Source organism: Coturnix japonica, chromosome 6 (assembly GCF_054131305.1).
Source record: "Coturnix japonica strain WE chromosome 6, WE-NBRP24, whole genome shotgun sequence".
Classification (NCBI taxonomy): Eukaryota; Metazoa; Chordata; class Aves; order Galliformes; family Phasianidae; genus Coturnix; species Coturnix japonica.
In genome coordinates, this window is record NC_140668.1 from 1,038,384 (window position 1) to 1,063,660 (window position 25,277).

A 25,277-nucleotide genomic window follows, 5' to 3' on the forward strand; every position below is an offset into this window, starting at 1 on the left:
CCAAGAGGATTTGCTCCATAACTTTCCCTGTTACCAAGGTCAGGCTGACAGTCATTTCTTCTCTCCCTTTTGGCACTGGGACATTCTGTCTCCCAGCCATGGACCCTATAGTCAACGGTTTTGGATGCTCAGACTTGGCTCTATGTGTTGATCCATTAGGAGTGGGATCACACACAAGCCATTATTTGTGGCCAGCACAGCATCTTACCCAAAGTCAGCATTTTTCAGGCTCCTATATCTGACCTGACTATTACCCCTCCATAGCCAAAGGACCCATTTTTACATCACTTTCGCCTTGCCTAGACTTCAGATTAAGTCTCAACTTATACCCGAATACATAAATAATATTGCATTCTTGCTCTTTCAGGTTTCAGGATTTTTTTACTAGTATTCAAACATTGGATTGAATAAATACAGTGGGTGAGGTATTTCTCAGCCCATTCTGGAGAGGCTTTGAAGCGCATTGCTCACTTTGCAAAATTAGCTACGTACAGTGCAGTAGAGCATCCAGCTCACTTCTTCCTGGTTCGGGAAATGATTTCCATGGGAGATTAGAGGAAAAGGTGTTATCCCTGTTTTGGGGTGATGGAATGGGTGGAATTGTAGGGCTGGTAATGAGGGTTCTGCGCAGGCAGATGGGGTTGGGATGCTGGAGCCTACTTGGAGGACCAGACAGGGGTTATCATTCTGAGAAGACATTTCTTGGAGACTGAGGGATTTATGGTGCTGTGTGTGGTCAAGGGTGGAACTGGGACCCCAAGAGGCTCAGTGCTGTGAGCCAGGGACTACAGGGCACATATGATGGGATTGCTAGAGGAGATCTTCTCTGCTGTTCTCTTAGTGTAGCTCTGTTCCTCTGGTTTCACAGAACAGTGTCTCTGCTGCCTTCCGGGGTCCTGAGAGAGTCTTGCCTTCAGTATCAGAAGTGTGGCTAACTAAGATGTCCCAGCATTCTCCATCTTCCTTACATGTGACTTGTCTGCAAAATAAAGGAGCAAGGTGATGCATGGAGGGGACAAGCTCCAATCCCCGAAATGCATTCAAAAGCACAACGAGACCAGCAGGGAGACCAGGTGCATCACGCATAGTGGTCCTGCTCTTACCCAGGATGCGTCCAGCCTGTCTTCTACATCTCACGCTCAAGTACATGACCAACAGGATCCCACAGAGCACCGCCACCACGCCAAGCAGACCTGACAACACTGAGCAGGAATGCTCAATGTCTGCAGAAAGAGGTCAGTGTGGAGGAGTTTGGTTAGATGGCTGGACTCAGGCTCACCTTTAGAGTTTCTTCTTACCCTTCCTTTCTGCTGCACATTTTTGGGAAATTTCAATATCTTCCATCACAGCTCTCCCTGGGGCTCAGGCTTCACCCTGTCAGCTTATCTTTGTGCATGGAACCCTGGACTAATGGAATCAGGGGAGATCTTTGCATTCTCAGATACCCATGGGAGACAGCAAGGCATTACAGAGCTCTATTAGAAACAGGAGACTACATATATGCAGAAATCAAAGCCCACTGGAAATTGTCTTGCCTAGTCCCAGACACGTCTGCTGAAATGCATTCTTCTAATTAACCCCACGTTGTTGTCTATAACTGCTTCCTTCAGATGCCTCTAGCCTATCTAATGGTTTCTGGAAGCACTTTTGCCTGATTGGGAAAGAGGTAAGACTAGGGCAGGAGAAGGGAGAGTGGCTGTCAGACCACATCTTCTGCGCCATGGCTAAATGAGATCACTGCATGTCCACTGGTTTGACACTAGTTCAGACAGAGTGGTGCCAACTGCAGTAGGATGACAGAGGTTCCTAACACTCACCTTTTATCTCTGTGCACACCACACCAGCTGCCATGCCACCTCTGCACGGTCCTGGACCCATGTTTCTCTCCTGGCACTCCAGAAAGAGTGATTCTGTGCCACGACAGTTCAGCCCCTCCAGCAATTTAAGGTCATGCCCTTGGCTGAACTGTGCTCCAATGGGTGCAGACTCTGCTGGTCCGCAGCCCAGCTGCTTGCAGACCACTTTGGCCTCCAGCATGGTCCAGCTGCTGTCACAGATGCCATACCAGGTAGCATTGTACAGAACCTCCACACGCCCCGCACAGGAACCAGGACCATCCTGCACCCGCAGCTGCAAAGGGTTGGTGCCTGCAGCAGAGAGCAGAGGGGGAAAGTGATTTTTAACATGGCTTTGCCCATCACAAGGTGCTGTCATTGGTAAACTAGAGTGACTGTAGGTTGAGTATAAGTTGGATACATAACTCCTTGCAAAGGCATATTATTAAACACCTTCTGAATATGCAAAGGCATTATGAAGTGTGCATAAAGGGCTCACAATCAAAGAAGCTTCTCAGAAGTCACCTATTACGATACTGCATCATTCTCAAGGTTTTTATGGCACCTTTCTCTCAAGCACACCACATACTGGAAAAGACAGGGAACTTCCTAAATACTGATCTGAATCAAGAAAGTGGGATATACAGGCTCATTTCTACCCCATGTGTACCAAAATTTGAAGGTGTCTGATAGCACAAGGCACTTCAGTTCTGCAGACAAAGGTGAAATGGAATCAACAGTTCAATCCAGAAACTCAAAATAAATAAATAAATAAATAAATAAATAAAAATAAAAAATTGAAGTAAATATCAGCAGTGAAGTTAATTTCTTGCTGGGTCAGTTTCCCTGTAGACATGATGGATTCCCTACCATCTGATGACTTAAAACTATATATTTGAGGAATGGAGTCCTGTCCATGTGCAGGCAGTGGGACCAAAGTAGCAACTCAGGTGAGCAAATGTCATCTGCTTCATGGTGTCTCCAGCCTGAGCATCTCTCCAGCCACTTGTGACTCAGTTGGTTGGATAAACTCTGGCTATGATCAAAGTCTGGACAGCTAATCCCACGAGTAGTCCTATAGATGGACAACTATGCTTGGTTCCTTAATTTCTAACCAATTTAGGAAACACCGTAAGATGTAAAAATGTGACATTGCTCAAGGTCTCCTGGCCTGGGGTTATGTTGCCTGCAATGCCCTATGTTGTCTTGGATGTGTGCATAGGGCTCTCAGACATGACTCAGGATGTGCAATCCACCTCATGCTCCTGCCTCAATCAGGGTACACCTGGAAGGAAGCATCTACACTAAGGCAAATGAATGCTATAAAATGAATGGCAGCATTCTCCAAGCCAAGTGGCTGGTGAAAATCTGTGGAAGAGTGAGAAAGAAAAAGAAAGTCTACCACAACCCTTGGGCAGAACAGTGTCTTTGTGTCCAAGCCCACATGAATTCCCATTGGATGGGGACTCTTCTGGATGTCCCACTTTTGTGCCCATAGTGTTACCTGAGCACACCACGCCAGCATCCTCACTGTGACCGCAGTTGTGTTCTCCCCAGTTGCTCAGTGAACACTCCTCAAGGGTGGATTCAGTTCCTGCACAGTGAATGTTGTCCTGCCAGATGGGGTCTGAACCTTGTCCAAAATGAGCTGAGCCTGGTGCTGACATTGCCATCCCACAGCCCAGCTCCCGGCACACAACTGCAGCATCCTGGAGGTCCCAAGTGTCATCACACACAGTCCCCCACTTATGGTCATGAAAAATCTCAACTCTTCCAATGCAGTTGTTTGAACCATTCATCAGCCTCACCATACGGTGCTCTGAAGACTTTGAATCTGTATAGGGAACAAAGTGCACATTCACATTTGGTCAACAGCTACAGCTCCAAGGGATTAAACCATGGGAAAACTAGAACTACATCCTTCAAGATGTCTAGGAAATATGCTACATTGTCAAAGATGTCTTGGGGTTTTCCTCTCATCTACTCAAACAAAAAGACACCACAGCTCCAGAGCTTGGAGCTCTGTGCCTGACAAAGGGTTCTAGGTTCAGTAGTGATCATGCAGAGTGGCACTGGAGATGAATTAATGCATCTAGAGTTATCAGAAAGGGAGGAGAGAGGTGAATAATCTTCTTTGGGTGGTTCTTTCTGCATGTCATCTTCCTAACAGCTTGCTGAGGTCTTGCAGAAGGAAGAGCATGACTTGATGTGTCATTCACACCATTCTCTGATTCTATTTTATTCTTCACCAGGGTGTGGAAAAGAAACCTATCTGAATACAAAGATGTGACTAGATTGCTGCTGTGCCAACCCTGCATAGTGACACAGCATGGCCTGAGCTGGAAGGGACCTTAAAGATCATCTAGTTTCAACCAGTATTTATAGATAGGACTCACCTGAGCACACCACACCAGCATCCTCCCTGTGGGTGCAGTCGTTGGATCCCCATGGCCTCCTCTGGCACTCAGAGAGAGCAGCTTCTGCCCCCGTGCAGTTTACATTATCCAGCCAAACACGACCAGAGCCTTGCCCAAAGTGAGCTGAGCCTGGGGCTGAGACAGCTGTCCCACAGTCCAGTTGCCGACACACCACCATGGCCTCGTTCAGGTCCCAGTCATCATCACACACTGTGCCCCATTGGTGGTCGTGCATCACCTCCACGCGCCCTGCGCAGTGGCTGGGGCCATTCACCAGGCGCAGCTCAGCTGGTGTTTCAGTGGTTACACCTTCTGGTGGCAAAAGGGAGAGAGAAACATAGAATGCCTTAGGTTAAATGGTATTTTGATGATCTTTGAGTCATGGGATTGCATAGATTGGAAGACATCTTAAAGATCATCCAGTTACAAATGCCTTCTCTAGGCTGGTCACCACCCAGTACATCAGGCTGCCTAGGGCCCCATCCAGCCTGGCCTTGAGTGCCTCCAGGGATGAGGCATCCACAGCTTTTCTGGGCAGCCTGTGCCAAGGCCTCACCACTCTCTGAGTAAAGAGTTTCCACTGAACACCTAACCCAAATCTCTCCTTTTTCACTTTAAAACAATTCCCTCTTCTTCTGGGAATATTAGACTGTGTAGAAAGACTTTCTCTTTCTTTCTTCTAAGCCCCTTTTAATACTGACAGGTGTCAGTATGATCCCCCTAAAGCATTCTCTTCTCCAGGCTGGCCAAGCCCAGCCCTCTCAGCCTGTCTTCATAGGAGAGGTGCTTCAGCCTTCTGATCATCTCTACAATGATGCTACCAGTGTATTATACAGGAAGATTCAGAGCTGTTGAGTAGGTGCACACAAAGCAGTGTAGCCCCAGAGCCCATCTACATTCAGTATGTAAACACTGAACTGCCCCATAAACATCTACAATCTATTTTTAATGGGTCCAGGAACCTGTTTTATTGGCTTGGAGACCCCAGCAATATCCAAAGGAAGAGGCTTTCTGTATATACCCCAAGGAGTTCTGCTAAGAAGTGTGGCATGACACTTTGCAATAGAGAAGAGAGAGGACAGTGTCACCCTTCTACCCAGGTGTCCGCCACCCATTGCTTTGTTGGAGCTTTGGAAATGGTATTAAGCCCTGGAGAAGTGCATCCTCCTCTAAACTTCTCTTGCTATGCCAGCATGATGTTATCAGAGGTTACCTGCACACACAACTCCAGCATCTTCTCCGTGGTAACAGTTATTTAATCCCAATGGCCTGGCCTGACATTGAGACAGGGCAGTTTCCGTCCCAATGCACTGAACGTTGTCTAGCCAAATGGGGCCTGACCCCTGGCCAAAGTATGCTGAGCTATGGGCTGATACTGCTTCCCCACAGCCCAGCTGCCGGCACACCACTTTGGCATTAGCAATGCTCCAGTCGTCATCACACACAGTTCCCCACTGGTGATAATACATTATCTCCACTCTCCCAGAACAGTGGTTCGAGCCATTCACCAGGCGCAGCTCTGCAGAACCAGTGCTAGGATCCGGGTGGTGGCTGTCTGAGCCTACAAGAAGTAAAGAGGTGCACCATGAAAACCCCCTTTGCCCTCATTTCATAGAATTACAGGATCATAGAATTGTAGAATCATAAAATGGCTTGGGTTGGTAGCATCAGACCCACTTGCTACAAGCAGATCTCTATGCCATTTGTGCTCTCAGCAGCTGAAAAGCTCCCCACGTGATCACAGAATCATAGAATGGCTTGGATTGGGAAGGACCTTAAAGAGTATCCAGTTCCAATCCCACTTACATGGGCAGGGTTGCGACTCATTAGATCAGGCTGCACAGGGTGCCATCCAACCTGTTCTTGAGCACTTCTAGGGATGAGGCATCCACAGCTTCTCTGAGCAATCTGTTCCAGTGCCTCACAACCCTCTGAGTAAAGAACATCCTCCTAACATCCAACCTAAATCCTCTCTCTTTTAGTTTAAAACCACTCTCCTTGTCCTATCACTATCAGATTACAATTACCTATTGGGATAATATTGGCACAGGGGGGTACAACACCCACCAATTGCCTGTACCTCAATACGCCACTTAATCTCCAATTCTCCAATTTTGTGGTTGCAAAAGATTTCTCAAGCTGATTTCACAATGCCTGCAGTTAAAGCACAGGAACAATCTGGTGTCCTTTGTATTAGTAACAGTGAGGAAGTATCTGAATGCCTCTTTTTGGTCCCACTCCCCTGCCCAAAGTTGAGTCTTACAGTGCCTGAAAAACACAACGAGTGGCTTCAACCCTAATGCTGTCTTTTCCCTCAGACATTCAACTAGTGCAAGGGTTCTGATGACCATGGAGAAGTGTGATGTGCCAAAGCCACATCCCACAGAAGTGGCTCAGCATCTCAGGACCTTTGCAAGTTATAAAGAGCCCTGATTTCCTGATAATCCAGTTTCCAAGACTTGTTTCCAATTTTCTCTCTTGCCTCCATATGGAATAAACCACAAAACATCTAACTGTATCCTCCCACTCTATAATTTACTCAGGTGTTCCCTGAGCAAACCATACTTCGCCTTTGATAGGCAAGTAAAATCAAAAATCCAGACCTGGGAGAGAAAATGCTCTGCATTTTCCTAATAAAACACCATTGTCTTTAAAGAGGATTTGAATGGTTTTTTTCCCAAATATGTTCAGGAACAAAATGAAAACGCTGCAGAGTGAAAGGAAAACTATGGATGTATGGATTAGCTACCAGTCAACTGTTGTATTAGGTAAAGAACAACCAGCAGGTCAAGATCCTTCACCTCTGTTCAGCACTGGTGAGGGTACACCTGGAGCCATGGGTCCAGATCTGGACTTCTTAGCACAGCAGAGACATGGACATGCTGGGAAAATCCCAGTGGAGGGCTACAAAGATGATGAAGGAACTGGAGCACACCTCCTGTGAAGAGCAGCTGGGAGAGCTGGGACTGCCCAGCTTGGAGAAGAGAAGGTTCATGGTCATCTTATCAACATGTCTGAATACCTAAAAGGAAGGTGGAAAGAGGATGGATCCAGGCTCTTTTCTGTGGTGTCCAGGAACAGGACAAGAGGAAATGGGCAAGATTAGAACACAAAGAAGTCTAAATATCAGGAAGGAATTCTTTACTATTCGGGTGATGGAGCACTGACACAGTTTGCCCAGGGAGATTATGGATTCTCCTCCTTGGAGACTTTAAAAAGCAGTCTGGACATGGTCCTGGGCAATATCTCTGCTTGAGTAAGGGACTGAACCAGATGGACTCAGAAGTCCCTTCCAATCACAACTACACTGTCATTCTGTGATTCTGTGCTAAGACAGTGAAGGGAGTTGTTTGTGTGCAGCCTTGTATTTTAATTAGTGATTTGCATGATGTTGTGTGGAACCAAGAGCCAGTGGGTGGTGTTCCAGCTGTGCACAAAAATAATGAATTTTGATGGGTTGAAAAGCAAAGAGACATTACTAGGAAAGAAGAGAACATAAAATTAAGTAGGCATGAACAGGTAATAACAACACCTCAGCTATCAGTGGATTTAGAGCACCAATCAGTCACATCCCATCTATGATTGAAGTGCTCGCTCTTGTTTGCGTTGGAAGAAAGAGAACTTTAGGCCCCATCTTTGTAAATGAACAGCCTGGCCCTGAAGAAGTGGCCAACACAAATATGCAATTTTGTGATCTTAACAGTAACAGACTGGTAAGGCTCCAAACATTTCCCAACCGATCTGTGTGAGGACAACAGCACAGACATCAAAGTAGTTATCCAGCTAGTAAGGCCTCCTGCTCCATCAACTATTTTCCCTTCCTTTTTAAAGGCTGGCAGGTAAAAGGAGGCTTTGCCCAGTCAGTCTGCAAGCCCAGTCTCCCCATTCCTGCAGATCACAGAGCCCTCTTTCCCTATACGCATGTTCAAGTGGGTTGCACCTTCTCATGCAGATGTTACTCACCAATGACGCATGCCAGGTAGATGAGGAGCCCTGATAAAGCATGATTAGCCAGGGTGCACTGGACAGGCAGAAAATGCCTTGAATATCCCATGCCACTGCTTCCAGGGCAGGTGATCATCCAAGCAAGAGCGGCAAGCTAAGCAGGGTGATGCCAAAGTCAGAAGCTGATATGATTGGTTCTCTCTTCTGCAAAGCCCAGCCCCGTGTTTGCCCTGTTCTACATGTGAGGGGAGCACAGGGGCAGGCACTGACCTCTGCTTTCTGGTGACATCAACAAGATCTAAGCGAACAGCATGGAGCAACACCAGGGGAGGGGAGGATCAAGCGGAACGTTAGCAAAACACTCTGCACTGGGCATGGAACAGACTTCTATAACAGCCTTGAGTGTTTGTAGGCTGCTGAGTACCTGAATTTACTCCTCTTAATGCCAGTATGAATCCCACAGCCCAGGAGTTCTCTGCCTGGTCGTGCAATAGATAAACGGTTGTATAACCACAGAACAACTGCACACAGTGCAGCTACACACAGAGTTTAGAGAAGTGGAAAAGTTCTTATTCATGGGAAGATTTCTTCACTCTGCAAGACCTGCCACAAAACATTACCTCCAGTTCCTTACTCACGCTTAGCATGAGCAGTAACAAAGTAGAGCAATAAGTTAACTGGAAGTGACTAATGCAGAAAGCCTAACGGTCAGCATAAAAATAAATGCTGAAAAGGAATGATTGCATTCTGTAAAGAGATTTTTGACCATGGATAGTGATTTCGAAAGAAGTCAGGCACCAATCTGTGCTCTGGTCCAGCACAGTTTTGCTGTTCCCAGTACTGAGTCATAGGATGCACTGGGATATGGAGTTTGCATCTTCCTTCAGCCAGGTACCCCATCTTATAAAAGTACTTTAATCTGAGCAGCTGAACACCTCGTCCCCCTGTTATCCTTCTTCTACCTGCACAGAACAGTGGGAAACACTGTCCACCCAAATTGGGACCCACCTTCTCCAGGGGCACTTCACTCTTCACTGTTTGCTTTTATCTGCTGGGTTTCTATCACATGCCTGAGTTAGAACCCTCAGGGAAGACCCAGCACTCTTGGTCAGTAAAGTACAAGTATTTCCTCAAATCAGTAAACAAAGAGTCAGATATAACACATGGGAGACTGAAGAGGCCAAAAGGAGGAAGAAATTAAATCCCTGCATCATTCTCAGGCACAAACAGGAAACAGGGAGCTGTAGGCTTCCTGAAGAGGACAAGCTGTCCCTCTGCATGCAGGCTTGAGTAGCTTGGCTTTTCTATTTATAAGGGCAGGGAGTAAGAAAATGTCTTTGCAAACTAATTTTGATGATGAGACTGAAATGGATGCACTGCAGGCACTCACTGCCCCATGCACGTGGGCATTTTGCTCTCTTTCCACATTTTTACTAAAAACTACCTTCTCATAAGCAGTAACAAATCAACCTCACAGCTGAGAATTAGCAGAGCTGATGTACTGCCTGGTATCCTTCTTACATTGCCTTGGGCAGGGGATGAGATTTCATGGCTACCCTAGGCAATCCCAGCCCAGATGACTCCAACAATCCATTAGATGCTGTATCTGGAACAGGCAGTCACCATTCTGAAACTTCCAGCAGTAGGATTTCCAGATGGAATGTTTTCACTGCTCGTGAATTGATCACCAAGGTGGAAGAAACCCAAGAATGTTATAGTATTCTTTTCCGTCATGAGGAAGTGATACAAGCTGGCTTAGTAACAATCAGTTAGGAAATTAAGCCTGTACTGGCAGAGAAAGTACATCCCGAGTTTCATTTCCTCCAAACACAATCTGAAGAAGAGGGGAGAGCTGAAAAAGCACCTAAATGGAGCCCAGACCAAATAACCCACTTCTGCTCCATGATGTGGCAACTTGAACAAAGCCCTTGGTCTTTTCTCAACCATTCCCACAACAAAGTCTGTGCTACAACATTTGCTTTTGCCCATCCGTGCTCAGGAGAGCAGAGTTCAGATGAGCCCCCTAAATTTTGCTATACCAGCAGTTGGATGAACACAGCCCTGAATAAACCAAGGTCTGGCAGGATAGAAGATCAACTGCGAGTGTCTATGGGACAGACTCAGGAGGAAAACTGGGCTTATTTCTCTCTTCTCTTTTAACACTGCTAAGTCCCAAGTCTAAATCTCTGGCAAAATCATGTGTGAAGAGGCAGAGAGATGATGATCAGCTTTGGGAGTACAGTCTGCAGGGCTAGAGTCACATAAAGACATCTCTCCTTCCTCCAAAACCATCATAAGATACTCCTTCCTGCCCCAAATCATAGCGTCATAGAAACAGAGGGTCACTGGATCATACAGTCCTACAGTCCTACAATTACAGTATGGCTTGCGTTGGAAAGGATATTAAAGTCCATTTAGTCCCAACAGCCCTGCCATGGGCTGGTTGCCAACCACCATATCATATATAACACCCATCCAACCTTCAACACCTACAGGGATGGACAACAACAAGTTCTATGGGCAGCCTATGCCAGCGTCTCACCATCTTACTCCCTCCTAAAACCTCATCTTAGTCTCCCCTCATTTAATTTAAAGCCATTCCCTCTTCTTCTGTCACTGTCAGAGCATGACCATAAGTGGTCTCCTTTGTGTTTATCAGCTCCCCTTTACCTCTTGGAAAGATTCAGTGTCCCGTCAAGAAATTAATCCCAAGAACCTTGACCAGCCTGTGCTCCAGGTCCATCCAAGAAGTCCTAGATGAATCTGCTGGAGGAGCACGCATTGCCTATGGGATCCCTGTGATCAGAAGCAAAGCATCACTCACCCCAAAGGCACACCATCAGGAGAAGGACCCTCACACTCTTGACTCCAGTGTAGGTGGGTTGGTTTCTGCCCCAGGAGAATCTGGGTGAGGGATGGAGTGCAACTGGCAGCCCCATGTTCACACATCCATGGGCTGGAAGCTGGAGCAGAACACCCTGCTGAGAGCCAGCAGCTGAGTGCCGGGTCCCACTGGCCAGCTGGGAGGGACAGAGAGGAACTGGGGCAGATGGGAGTGACAGGCATTTCAGCAACAAACCCTCTTCCTGTTATCTCCTTTGCTCTGGGCTTTTCCCTGCTTTCCCAGCCCAGCTTCCTCTGCCCCTTGGCCACTTGGGCTTTGTGTGTAGCTGTTCCAGCAGGTGACCCTCTGCTCCATGCCACAGCCTGCTCCTGTTGCTAGACTGAAATGGAAAGCTGTTCCAGGAAAGTGCAGAGCAAACACAACCTTCTCTGCACCCTGGTCCCATGTTTTATGAGCTAATCCCTGCAATATAGCACAAGATGACTTTGTCTGATGACCTAAGTCAAGCTTTCATGCACAGGTCTTCTCATGCACCATTCCCTTCTCTGTTATGTCCTCGGACTTGTCCCTTGTTTGAAGGAGTTTGGGTGGCCTCCCTGCTATAGTTCAGAGGCTCCCCCTGCCGTCCTCATCTCCTGACCTCCAACTCTTGTCCCACAACAGAAGAACTTATAGACCTCACCTATGGAAGTCTACAGACATGGGAGGAGACAAACCTTAGTAAATTGCCATAAACAAGCAGCTTAGTCTCTGCAAAACATGCAATTTGACTTGCTTAAAATGACTGTGACTAGTGTACCTGTGACTCTATTCAAGTTTGTCCTTTGAGATGCCATTTAGACCCAGATGGAAGAAGAAGGAATTCACGTTGAGCGAAGGTGTGGTGAACTATGTCCAGGGAAAGTTGACTTCTCATTAGGAGAAAACCAGAGTAGAGCAGAAGAAAATGAAACAGAATAGAACAAAGCAGAATAGAAGAGAACAAAACAGAATAGAAGAGAGTAGGGGAGAAGGTAAGGGAAAGGCAGGAGAACCTTAGTCATGAATTGTTCTTCATCACAATCCTGCTCAGTCCTGCCAGCCCCAGAAGCCAGGATGCAGCAGAAGGATAGTGGAGATGGGGGCACAAAGTAAAGTGAGAGTAAATGTCCCTCAGTAGCACCTTCCAGAAGCTCACTGCCCTCGGTGCACTCTCTGAACCAGCTCTTGCTCATGATATATGGTGAACAGCACTGTATACACTATAAAAGACATGGAAGATTAAACCCCATCTTCTCCTCAACACCTCCTTTAAAGCATACATCTTTTTGTTGGATTCTCTTGGCTACTACAATGCACAGAAACGGGTTCAGATAACTTGTTAACAGCTGTACCTGGTGATGAGGTAGGAGTTGAACTTGACGGTCCTTGTGATCCAGTCTGACTTGGGATATTCTCTGATTCTATGATAGATCAGAAAAATAAAAATATTTCAAGTCAGATACATTGTACATTGAATTCCATTTCATTGCATTTCGTGGATGCACAGGTAGATGGCAGGAAATCACTTTATTATTCAAAGACAAGTACTTTCAGAAACACTATCCTACTGCTTCCTTGCAGTCTCCAAATTTACTTGGAAGAACACACATTTGGCAGGTGCTATGTAATGAGAACAGTCCTCTTCAAGACTGGGAGACAAGACAAGAGAAGTTTTTGTATCTCAATAACTTTCCTAATCTGCACTACATGGAAACTCTCAACCTCCCTTTCTGAGCTAAAATATTGCAAACTGTCTCCAGAATAAAGGTAAAGAAGAGAAATCAGGGATAGTTTGAGTTGGTTAAAATAACAAGGACAGAGGAAGCTCATAGCTTTAAACTTTTTTAGTACAAATAGACTCTTTACTAGAGTCTGTTCTGACAGGACAAGGGGAAATGGTTTCAGATTAAAAGAAGTGAGATTTAGATGGGATGTGAAGAAGTTTTTTTACAATAAGGACTAGAAACACAGTGTCACTGCCCAGCCATGTTGGGGATCCCTGGAGCTGAGCTCTTCTAAACTGTGACAGGGTAAAGATGAAAAGGGAACTGTGCTTCCAAGTTAGAGAATAACTCCATGTCAAAATGAAAACTGTGGCTTTAGGAACAAGAATAACAACAAAAGTAAACTCTGCAAAGCCTGCCTGCATTCTAGAGAGGGATTTCTTCATTACCACGACCTTTTAGAGTCTCTTAAGGGTAATGAAAAAGGGAGAACATTCCAGCTTTTCTGTAGGCGTTCTCGCCCTTCATAAACAGCCCATGAACTGTATTATCTTCCAAACCACATCTAGTATCATCTGAGAGATAACACTGTTTGGACTGGAGGAGCAAGACGATGTGTAAGTAGATGCAGTGTTCAACCTTGGGCATCAATTTCTTTCAAGTTGTAGTTCAAGCTGGACCTTCTCTTATTTCTCTGGTTTGGGAATACATGCTACAGAAGACAGGCAGGAATCAACATCACCTCTCTTTCCATAAGATAAGATGATACACAATGGAAAACTCAAGGCTACAGGCAACTCACCAATTGTCAGCATGCAGACCTGGATCTGGACAAAAGAAATCCAGAAAACAAAGACAATAAGGAACAAGATGAAAGTGCAGCATGCAGTCCATTTGGATGCAAAATTGACTTGCAGATAAATAAGAGAAGACCAAACGGTATGTTAGAAATATCACATCACAAAATTGGTTAAAATAGGTGAATACAGAAAAGGAAGAAAACATGAAGCAGAAGGAAATTCATGAATATTGCACTTAGGAAAAATGGTCTGATAAGTGACAACTCACTGCCAAGCCTTCTTGTATTGATGTCATTGATCTTTAGATGAAGTGAAGAATGGGAAGATGAACAAAGTGAAGAAACCAGGATGTGTATAAATAAGCAACCCTGAATAGGTCTTTTTTCCCTCCTAATAATAGAGACCAGGACACACATCCCTGCAGGCATTAATCAAATACTCCCTTCACCAATATCAACTGGACTATTAACTGTTCATGCAGTGATAATTATAAGGTTAACGCAGTATTACTACTCAAAAAATGCTTCTACAAACCTTAAACACATAGCACCACAGCCATAGAATTGGCCAGAGTGCTGTCTGGAACTCAGGAATCCACATTCTGGGATGATTCTGTTGACCAAGGTGAGTGGAAACTGTGGGTCACCGTGGTGTTGATTGGAAGGGATATCTGTGGAGGCCTAGTCTAACCTCCCATGAGTTGATAAAGGTGATCATGGGTAAATGACACTAGTGGGTCAGGTGGAATCTGGAAATGTAGGACTCAGTTTGCCCTGAAGAAAATTCCATCTTCATTCTCCATTAGTCTTTCCTTCCTGAGCAAAGAGATCACACCACCATGCCCAACCCTTTTCTGAACCAATGGGTCCATGTTACCTGAACACACCACACCAGCATCTTCACCATGATTGCAGTTGTGTTCTCCCCTCGGCCTGGCCAAGCACTCCAGAAGGTTGTTTTCCATCCCCGTGCAGTTCACATCATCCATCCAAATAGCATTATGCCCTCTCCCAAACCAAGCTTTGCCAGGGGCTGAGAGTGCTGTCCCACAGCCCAACTGCCGGCACACAACTGTGGCATCCTCCATGTCCCAGTAGTCATCACACACAGATCCCCACAGCTGCTTATGGAGCACTTCCACTCTCCCAGCACAGAAGTTTGAGCCATTCACCAGTCGCAATGATGTGGGATCTGAAACAAGATGCATATGTTTTTTGGAAGCCTTCTTCCATACCTGCACTGCTCACAGCAGTCATATAACTAAAGTTCGTCACTGTTTTTTTCTCCTTTTCTAACACTTATAACAAAGAAATTTTCCATGCATTTCAGCCATTAAAAATGACTCACTTAAAAGCTTTTACAATGGTCAAAGACCTTGCAATCGTGACAGTTTTGGTACCAAAACACCAGTGGGCATCATTGCCTACATGTTATGCAGTCATGATGCTCAGGTGTGTTGAATCACCTGAACCTTTGGAAGGAAGTACATGCTCCTGTTCTTATACTGAATAAACATAAATATCATAGGTTGCCCAGGGAGGTCATGGATGTTCCATCTCTAGAGACATTCAAGTCCAGGATGGATGTGGCTCTGAGCAGCCTGGTCTAGTGGTTGGTGTCCCTGCCTATGGCAGGGGGGTTGAAACTAGATGATCATTGTGGTCCTTTTCAACCCAGGCCATTCTATGATTCTATGATCATAGAAACTTTGAATATTTAAAGTGAGGTTTTTATCATCTAGAACAAGAAAATTTCTGATAAAATTTGCCCATTTACTGGAGAAGAATACAATGGAATTTGTAAAAATCTCTCTGATTGCTGATTCCTTGCACAACAAACTCTTCCCTCCTATGCTGCACTTAGTTTAGTAGCTATTAGTTGCTTTCTTGATTGCATCACACTTTAGTTCTCTCTAGGTCCCTAAGAAAAACTTCTTTCTTCCCATCATTCAAAGGTTTTGTTGTATGTCTCTTGCTGCTTTGCTCAGATCCTTCTGCCTTTCATCAGCTTAGCACCTCTTGGACTGCTCTTGTCTCCCACCTCCCCAAGGCTTCACTGACATGCCCATCCACTGAATGAACGTGCCTCTGTATAACAGCATCCTGAGTTCTGTGGGTTCTGTGCTATTCAACAGTGTCACACACTTCCTTCCTCCAGCACAGCCCAATACTCTCCTAAATCATAGAATAGGAAAGGACCTTAAGGCCCATTTAGTTCTAACCCCCCTCCCATGGGCTGGTTGTCACCCACTACATCAGGACTCCCAGATTCCTATCTAGCCTGGCCTTGAGCACCTCCAGAAATAGGGTATCCTCTGCTGCTCTGTGCAATTCATGCCAGTGCCTCACAGCCCTCCTCCTAACATCTAATCTAAATCTCTTTTAGTTAGAATAGTGAAAAACGCTATTCAAGACAAAATTACCTGAGCACACAACACCAGCATCTTCGCTGTGACTGCATTTACTTGGCTCCCCTTTCCTGGACCTGCATTCAGAGAGGGCACCTTCCATCCCTGTGCACTCGACATCCTCCAACCAAATAGGGTTGGATCCTTGCCCAAAGTGAGCTGAACCCGGAGCTGATATGGCTGCCCCACAGCCCAGCTGCCAGCACACCACCTCTGCATCATTCAGGTCCCAGCCATTGTCACACACTGTTCCCCATTGCTGGTTGTGAAGGACCTCAACCCTCCCAGAGCAGCGGTTAGAGCCATTCACCAACCGGAGCTGGGTTGGTCCTGGAAGTAAGAAAGACACATGCAGGTCAAACACATAAATGTGGGAGATAGGAGCCTCAAACTGCAGTCAGATGCAATGTGACATGGAGACTATCACTGGAATAAACACAGACATTTAATCCTATTTAAGTTGTCCTTGGGCATCCAATGGTTCATGCGGACAAATATCCATGACTGCTTTACAGTGGGCTGATCTGTGTTGGGCATTAATTAGCCACACTGACTAGGTCACCCAAGACTTTAATGGAGGTGGTTCAATCACCTGGCTTACATAGAGGAACCTGAGTGTAGACACGTAATTTGTGCTGTAGAAACACAAAGTGAGAGGATGCCCTGGTAGTCCAAGTAGACTAGATGGACTCATGGTAGAAGGAAGGTTCAACGTGCAAAGGGACCTTATGATACAGTGCAAACATGTATCACTACAGCATCATGCATTATGGAAAGGGAAAGGATGTTCAGAGCCCAACGGACCAGACAGTAGGCTATAGAGGACAGCAAAGTGATGGTTGGAAATTGGCACTCATTCTCTTAAGAAAAAGTCCTCACAGTTAGCAGACAACCTGAAATGGGTACATACATAGAGGCAAGAGATTTAATATGAGCAAAATAAAATTGTCTCTCCATTATTCTACCAGCATGCTTCCCTCAAGGAACACAGCAAAGTATAGAGCCCATCAGTCCTTCCAGCATCACTCCTTCCAGAGCTACACCACAAAGGAATGAGAATCTCTTACCTATACACACCACACCAGCATCTTCTTTGTGGTTGCAATTACTCACTCCCCACGGTCTGGCCCTACACTCAGAGAGGGCAGCCTCTGATCCTGTGCAGTTCACATCATCCAGCCAGATGGGTTCGTAGCCCTGCCCAAACCGAGCTGCAGATGCAGCCCATATGGCTGTCCCACAGCCCAGTTGTCGGCACACCACTTCTGCATCATTCAAATCCCAGCCGTCATCACACACACTTCCCCATCGCTGGTTATGCAGCACCTCAACTCTCCCAGAGCAGTGACTTGAGCCATTCACTAGTCGGACCTTGGTAGGGTCTGAAATGGAAAGAGGCAGAGAGTATCACCTTGTGGTTGTAGACCTTGTGATCAGAGACCAATATGACATGGAGAGTAAATCACTGAATCTTCAAATGGTCTTGGTTGGACTGGACCTTAAAGTGCTGCAACCCAGTAGATTATTCTGCCCCAAGCACTTGATATGACATGGAGAGTAAATCATTGACTCTTCAAATGGTCTTGGTTGGAAGGGACCTTAAAGTTCTGCAACCCAGTAGATTATTCTGCCTAGATCCCCATCCAGCCTGGCCTTGAGCTCCTCCAGGATGGAGTGTCCACAACTGCTTTGGGAAACTGTTCTGATGGAAGTGTTCAAGAAATGGGTATATCTGGTACTTAGGGACACTGTTTAATGAGCGATATTGGTGATAGGTGGATAGTTGGACTTGAAGACCTTAGAGATCTTCTCCAACCTTTATGATTTTATGATTTATCTTGCCCCAGAGATTCAGAGATGCCCATATGGGAAGAGCATTGTCACAGATGAAATCCATTGAGCTCCTGCACTGTCAGTACCCATAAGCTCATCAGCTATGAACAGCATCTACCTGAGCACACCACACTGGCATCTTCTCCATGGTGACACCCGGTGACTCCTTTAGGCCTGGCCTTGCATTTGGAGAGGCTATCTTCTGTCCCTGTGCAATTGACCTCAGACAGCCAGATGGGACCACTTCCCCGTCCAAAGTGAGCCAAACCAGGAGCTGCAATGGCTACACCACAGCCCAGCTGCCAGCACACAGTGTTGGCATCTCTCATGTCCCAGTTGTCATCGCACACTGTCCCCCACTGATGTTGCTCCAGCACCTCGACTCTCCCAGCACAGCGGTTTGGGCCATTCACCAGCTGGACTGCCATTGGATCTGAAATGAATAGGAAAAAAAAAATAGGAAAAAGAAACAAAAAAAGCTTCTGAAAGAGCTTTTGGACATGACGATCCACCCACTGGGAGTACTGCATACAGGACTAGGACCCCCAGCACAAGAAAGATGTGGAGCAGATCCAGAGGAGAATGTGAAAATGCTCATAGGACTGGAGCTTCTCTCCAATCATTGAGGGAGCTGGGGGTGCCTTGAGATGAGAAGGCTTCAGAGACACCACTTAGCAGCATTACAGTATTTAAAAGGAGTTTATGAGCAGGAGGGAGACTGACTTTTCACTCGGGCAATTAGTGATCAGACAAGGATAAATGGTTTTCAACTAAAACGGGAAATAATAGGAAGAAATTCTTTACTCAGAGGTGGTAGGGCACTGGAACAGGACATCGAGGGAAGCTGTAGATGCTACAAGCATGGTGATATTCAAAGCCAAGTTGAAAGGGGACCTGGGTAGCCTGACCTAGTGGGAGGCAATTCAAATCAGGGGATTAGAACTAGATGATTTTTAAAGAACATTCCAATTTATGCCATTCTATGGTTCTGTGATCACCCTGGAAACAGGAGATCTTGTGAAGGACGACGACTCTTAGCTCCACCATGTAGTGCTTTTTCCCTTGGGACTCAGCAAGATGGAAGTCCAGTGAGAAGCCCCGTGTCTGTTCACTTGAGTTGAAAAATGAGCCAGGAAAAATGGGAGAAGTGGCAGAGATAGAATCCTCCTTGCATCATTTCTTGGCAGGAGGAATGGTATCATCACCCCCTTTGCATTCTGAATACCTTTATTCTCAGTGACAGCAGGGCTGTCCATATAGACAGACAAAAAGAATGTGGCATTGCCTTACCTGTGCACACCACGCTGGCATCTTCGCCATGGTGGCAACTGTGTTGTCCCCATGACTGGACTGTGCACTCACTGAGGGCAGACTCCATTCCTGAGCAGTTCACTTTCTCCATCCAGATGGGGTCATAGCCTCTACCAAACCTAGCCCAGCCTGGAGCATATATTGGAGGGCCGCATCCCAGTTGCCTGCACACCACTTTTGCATGCTCCATCCCCCAGTCATTGTCACAGACAGTTCCCCATTGCTCGTGATGAAGCACCTCGACTCGCCCAGCACAACGGTTTGGGCCATTCACCAGTCGTAACTCTGTTGGCTCTAAAGGTGGGGTGAGAAAAAAATGAGTTAAAAGGGACATTCAGTCTTCTGAAGTAGATGGTTTTTTTTAAGGCTCTGAACTAGGTGCAGCCATACAGTGTACGAGTGGTGGAACAGCTCTCCTGTGGAGAAAGGCTGAGGGAGTTAGTCTTATTCAGAGTAATTAGTCTTATTCAGTCTTATTCAGCTTTATTCAGACTTAGTCTTATTCAGTCTGGAGATGAGAAGGCTTCAGAGAGCCTTGTAGCCTTCCACTACTTAAAGAGAGCTTACAAAACAAGAATGACTGACATTTTATGTGGGCAGATACTGATAGGACAAGGAGGAATGGTTTAAAACTAAAAGAGGAGGGACTTTGGATATGTCTGTCGCCCTGTCAGCACTCAGATATGATTTTTGACAACTCTGTTTCCCCATCTGAATCAGTAGAATCTTCTCTTGGGAGAAACTGATCCCATTCAGAAGTTAACAAGTTGCCTTGGAATATTTCCTATGGGCAATACCTGGAAGACTCTTGGACATCTATGTTCAAACCATTAACATCAGAACAAGCTTCAAAGTGTTGTTAATGTGACCACATCTCCCTCTGAAAACACATCTAATGAGGAAAGATGTTTGTTTACTCAAGCAAGCAGAAGGTTTTGTGGGAACATGGCATCACTGTGTCCTTCCATGCTATTTAGTCTCATCTACTGAAACTCCTTGCAAATCATGCCTGCAGGCACCAAATTTTCTGTTCTGGTTCACAAGGATGGTACCCCATTGCAAGCTGGAGGAAAGGGGAAATATCTTTCAATCTTGAATCACCTTGAGAGATCCAAAATAAACTTGGGATATAAGAATGGAAAAGATTGCTTGAATACCTGCAGGAAAACTTCTCTGTGAGTCCACTTACCTGAACACACAACACTAGCATCTTCATCATGTTTGCAGTTATGGTCTCCCCAGTGCTTCAAGTTACACTCAGTGATGGCCCCTTCCGTCCCCATGCAATTCACCTCATCCAACCACACAGGATCGTGTCCCTGCCCAAACATCGCTTTGCCAGGAGCTGACACAGCCGTCCCACAGCCCAGCTGCCTGCACACCACTTCTGCATCAGCCAAGTCCCAGCCATCGTCGCACACTGTCCCCCAGCGTTGGTTGTGGTGTACCTCAATTCTTCCTGAGCAGCGGCTGGAGCCATTCACCAGACGTACTTGCATTGGTTCTGGAAAGACATAAATACCAAACATCCAGATGGGCCCAGGAAGGGACCAGTGCTGCCCTGGGACCAAGAAGTCCAGTGCTTAAGTGAATCTCACAGCTGAAGGTTGAGATGTTGCAGATATGAACTGAGAAGTGCAGGCTCTCCATGGTTACTCGTCTCTCAAAACTCATCACCCAGTAAAACAACTAGATGAATGTCCCCTCTCATGCTCCTTGTTCCTTTCCCTATCACACACATCAGCCCATCAAGGTATTCCTTCCAACCTCTATTTACAGGGCTGTCAATATCTGTACCTAGAACCATTTCAAAGCTCTTCTGCTCTTGTCTCAACCCAATCCTTAACAAAAAAAAAATTAAAAATTAAACAATAATAATAATAATAATAAAAACATGGATGCCAGCCCTGATAGGGAAGAAGTCAGACTTACCTAAGCACTCAACACCAGCATCCTCTCTGTGGCCACAATTGTGGCTTCCCCAGGAGCTGACCTGGCACAGAGAAAGGGCAGCCTCAGTCCCAGCACAGGTCACATCATCCAGCCAGATTTCTCCTGTCCCTTGCCCAAAAGTAGCTCCAACGGGGGCTGACAGAGCTGAACCGCAGCCCACTTCTCTGCACACCACTTCAGCAGCTGTCATGTTCCAGCCATCATCGCACACAGTGCCCCAGCTGCCATTGTGGAAGATTTCCACTCTTCCAGAGCAAGAGCTTGAGCCATTTATCAGCCTGACCTGGATCTCACCTGGAGTAGGTGCCCCTGAAAAACCCCAGAAGGCAAAGAATTAGAGTCACCTATTGTATGTAAGAGCAAATGATCACAGCTTTTCTGGTCATGCATTCATCTGCAATGCTTGAGAGCAAGTGATTAAAAACTCTGCTGGGCATGCAAACACCTACAATGCTTAGGAACAAATGATTAGAGACATTCTTAGGCAAACAATCAACTCTAATCAGAATCTTTGCTGGGCATATGTTTGTCTGCAATGCCTAGAGCAATTGGAGCAAATGACCACAAACTTTGCTGGGCATGCAGTCACCTACAGTGCTTAGGAACAAATATGCTGAGCGTGCATTCATATATCATAATTAGGAACAAATGACTGAAACTTTCTGGGCATGCAATCACTGCCAAAGTTGAGGAATAAATGATCAGAATCTTTGCTGGGCATGCATAAAACTGCAGTGCCCACCAGCAACTGATCAGGAACTTTGCTGGGCATTAATCTGAAACATCTGTGGGTGACAAATGGTTTATCTCATTGTAAAGGAGGTGCTAATGAGAACTGGGTGCTCCAGCAAAGGTAGGATGGTGTGACTCATGTCTCAGATGCTCTTAGACATATTGCCTAGACCTTATTATACCAATGTTCTTCACTTGGTTCAAAAGGAGATGATGACTGTGGACATGGATATTCAAAGAAGTGAATAGAGATATAAGGAAGAAATTCTTTACTATGAGGGTGGTGATTGAACAGAGAGGATATGGATGCCCCATCCCTGGAAGTGTCCAGTGGATGGTTTGGGCCCTGGGCAGCCTGATCTAGTGTAAGTCAATAGGAGGTTTGGAAATTCTTTGAGGTCTTTTACAACCCAAGCCATTATTTGATTCTATGATTCTATGACTCCATGGTTCTGTGATATTCTGATTCTGTGATCCTGATTCTGTGACTCTGTGGTTCTATAGCATTGCCAGGACTTCTTCTCAGCCCCATGCTCTGTACCTTCCAAAAGCTCAGCCACTACAAAGGAGGGACAGTTCTGCTCACCATTTAAACCTTTGGCTGTCCGCTGCAGTTGATACAAGCCAAAATCAAAGAATGCTTCAGGTTGGAAGGGACCTATAGAGTCATCTAATCCAAGGCAAGACCGGAGCAAGACTCACCTGAGCACACAACACTGACATCCTCTCCATGCCCACAGTTGTGGGTTCCCCAGGGCCGTGCTTGGCACTCAGAAAGAGCAGCTTCCATCCCAGTGCACTGCACGTTGTCCAACCAGATGGGATCTTTTCCTCGGCCATACCGAGCCCCACCAATGGCAGATAGTCCCATCCCACAGCCCAGCTGCCGGCACACCACACGGGCTCCTGCAAGGTTCCAGTGGTCATCACACACTGTCCCCCAGGTGCTGTTGTAGAAGACCTCCAGCCGCCCTGTGCAGGAGTCAGGGCCATTCACCAGCCTGATTTGAGCAGGACCCGACACTGGCAATGAGAGCAAAAGGAAGGAGAAATTAGAAATCTTAGAGAGAAAGAAACTGAGGGGCTGATGGAAAGGAATCTTTACAGCATCTACCTGTCATCCCTATTCTACAGAAATAAGCAAGAGGAAAACACAAACAATTATAATTTTATTATAATAATTTTAACAAGGACACGTGGCTGCTGGCCCTTGAGCAAAGCCCAGATTTTCCACCTACAAACAGACAAGAATATAGGAAAAAGGAAATGCCAAAATACATTATGACATCTTGCCAATTACTTTTTAAGCTTCAGGGATGAACTTACAAGCCTGGTCCAAGCACATCAACCCAATAACACAACCCATCACAGTACAGGTAATTCATATTCCCCCTTTTTTCAGACATTCAAGCTCTACAACACATAGCTGAGTCTATAAAAATGGCAGCAAGATATTCACTCGGCACACTTGATTTCTACACTTTTCACTTCACTACCTCTATCCAACCTTTGTAATTCACTCTGATTTCTTTTGACCATAAATCCATGTTTTGGACAACTGGGCTGAATTCCTCTTCAATCCTTGTAGGCTATTTGCTCATTCTTAATTTATAATGTTATCCAAGTGCTACACCTTTTGAGACAAAACTCAAGTCTTCTACAGCTGGATTTGGAGGTTCTGCACCCTACTTCCACCAGTTCCCAAGAAACCCACACAGGTTGCTCTGAAAACTTGGAGCAATAATAATTAAGCTGCAGAGAAAGGAAGAAGAGAACATCGTTCCATTCCAAAATGTGGGAACACAAGGCACTCACCACACATCCCTGTGAGGATGAGGAGGATCCCTCCAGTTCGCAACCAAGTACACACAAGCAGCCTCTTCCCCATGGGTTACCCAGCCAGCAGTAGAAGACTATGGGAAAATCTGCTCCCAGTCTAGTGGGATGCAGGAGACGGGATCTGTGAAGCTGAGCTCAAGTCCACCATCAGCAAACGAAGAGGAAATTCAGCTAAACTCTATGGAGGCAGCTGCAGGAGAGTGAATTCCACTTGCTCTCCAGCTTGCTGCTTTGTGTTTGCGTAACATGGAGCCAAGTTTATGAAGGGGAACTGAATCTTCCACTTTCAGCTTTATCCATGGTGATAAGCAAGTGTGTTCTGGGAACACAGTGGGCATTTAGGGTCAGTCCCCTGGGTGAATGTTATTAGACAACAGAGAGAGGGTAGGGGAGTTGCAAGGCTTGAGGGCACATCATTCTACCCAGCTGTTCTCCTTTCTCTCCTAGGAGACAGACAAAGGAAATGCAGCACCCACTACATACAAAACCATACGAAAACCCATGGTATAATCAGCCCCAATTATTATTATTCCTTTTTGACTCATTCAGGTCCAGGATGTCAACCAGCAGGCTTCCTAGGTTCTTATCCACAGAGCTCCTTTCAAGCAGGTCAACCTCTCACCTGTATCAGTGCATACAGTTATTCCTCCTCAGGTATAAGACTCTCCATGGTCCATGGCCTTCAACCATGTATTAGAAGGGACAGGTTGAAAATGGCTTACGTACATACCAGCTTTGAGTTCTTTTTAGGATTCAACCTCTGGAAGACAGATTGGATTTCTTCCTGCCATCAAATCTCAGACTGCAAATTCAGTTTTTGGTCTTTGTTTAAGGAAAATGAAGTCCACAGTCGTAACATGATATGATTTCTTCATACTTAATATGGTACCAAGAAATTAAAATTTGCTGTAACAACTTTACTTGGGCTTCCAGCTGTTTCCCATGCACAGGACATTGGTTTTGTTCAGTATCTTTTTGCATTTCCCCTATTTCTTTGGGGTCAAGCACCTGCCCCATGTCTCTTTGTGACAATAACGGACCAACCAATCCTTGAAGCTCACACACATGCTTGTGCATTAGCTTTTTTTCTTCTTTTTTTTTCATGAAGCTTCCTTTTTATGCATGAAAATTTCATGCACTTGCATTCCTCAAGAGGGGGCTCGCTATTCGGGGCAGGGGGAGGTGAGGGTGGGAGGGGTAGGGGGGGAAAGTGCATTAAATTACAGAAGTTCCTTATAAGAAAAGCCTCCTGTTTGACAAGCTAGACAGGGGTTGTTCACTCTTTCCTTGCTTAGAGGTCGGTCTGATTCTGGGGGAGACAATCCAGTTCTACAGAATATTTTTGCTTCATCTTCTATTAATTCTCCAGATTTCAGCCTCTCAAACTGAGGCCCCTTACATTTGTAATATGTATGTCCCATACAACCAGTGATGGCATTGGAGAAGGCTACCAGGCTGATCAAGCATGATTTCCCTTTGGTGAATTCATGTTGGCTACTCTTGATAACCTTCTTGCAAAATGCAGCAGCCACCACCAGAGTCAGGGAATATCCAAAGTGGAAAGAAATGGGTTTGAGTGATGCACATAGAAATGGTCTGCTTAAGGAGAAACTGC

General features: G+C 45.8%; 1 protein-coding gene across 5 annotated transcripts; it reads right to left on the minus strand.

The window, feature by feature from the left end:
* Nucleotides 1-361: 361 nt before the first annotated feature.
* Nucleotides 362-24,753, minus strand: LOC107325877 (scavenger receptor cysteine-rich domain-containing protein DMBT1-like). Of its 5 annotated transcripts, none has more exons than XM_085550627.1 (16): nt 23,639-23,928; nt 22,526-22,846; nt 21,071-21,400; nt 20,328-20,642; nt 19,118-19,432; nt 17,946-18,260; nt 17,062-17,376; nt 16,010-16,324; nt 14,464-14,778; nt 12,416-12,484; nt 5,466-5,813; nt 4,232-4,561; nt 3,340-3,669; nt 1,818-2,147; nt 1,104-1,223; nt 362-979 (listed from the first exon to the last, which is right to left on the minus strand). In XM_085550627.1, exons 1-16 carry the CDS (start codon nt 23,709-23,711, stop codon nt 936-938), a joined length of 4,185 nt encoding a protein of 1,394 aa, XP_085406753.1. In that variant the 5' UTR covers nt 23,712-23,928; the 3' UTR covers nt 362-935. The 5 variants fall into 5 exon arrangements, with proteins under 5 accessions (XP_085406753.1, XP_085406752.1, XP_085406755.1 ...); XM_085550626.1 differs by having other exon boundaries at nt 4,232-4,564; nt 23,639-23,919; XM_085550629.1 differs by lacking the exon at nt 5,466-5,813 and having other exon boundaries at nt 23,639-23,923.
* Between the last annotated feature and the right edge of the window lie 524 nt (nt 24,754-25,277).

Bases quoted from the DNA above. Each gene is read 5' to 3' on its own strand.
- LOC107325877 (XM_085550626.1), bottom strand. From the start codon at position 23,711: ATGGGGAAGAGGCTGCTTGTGTGTACTTGGTTGCGAACTGGAGGGATC. The intron at 21,401-22,525 runs GTGAGTCTTGCT...GGGGTTTTTCAG, and splicing joins TGTCAGTGTTGTGTGCTCAG to GGGCACCTACTCCAGGTGAG. The intron at 12,485-14,463 runs GTAACATGGACC...GATCTATCATAG, and splicing joins TGCTGGTGTGGTGTGTTCAG to AATCAGAGAATATCCCAAGT.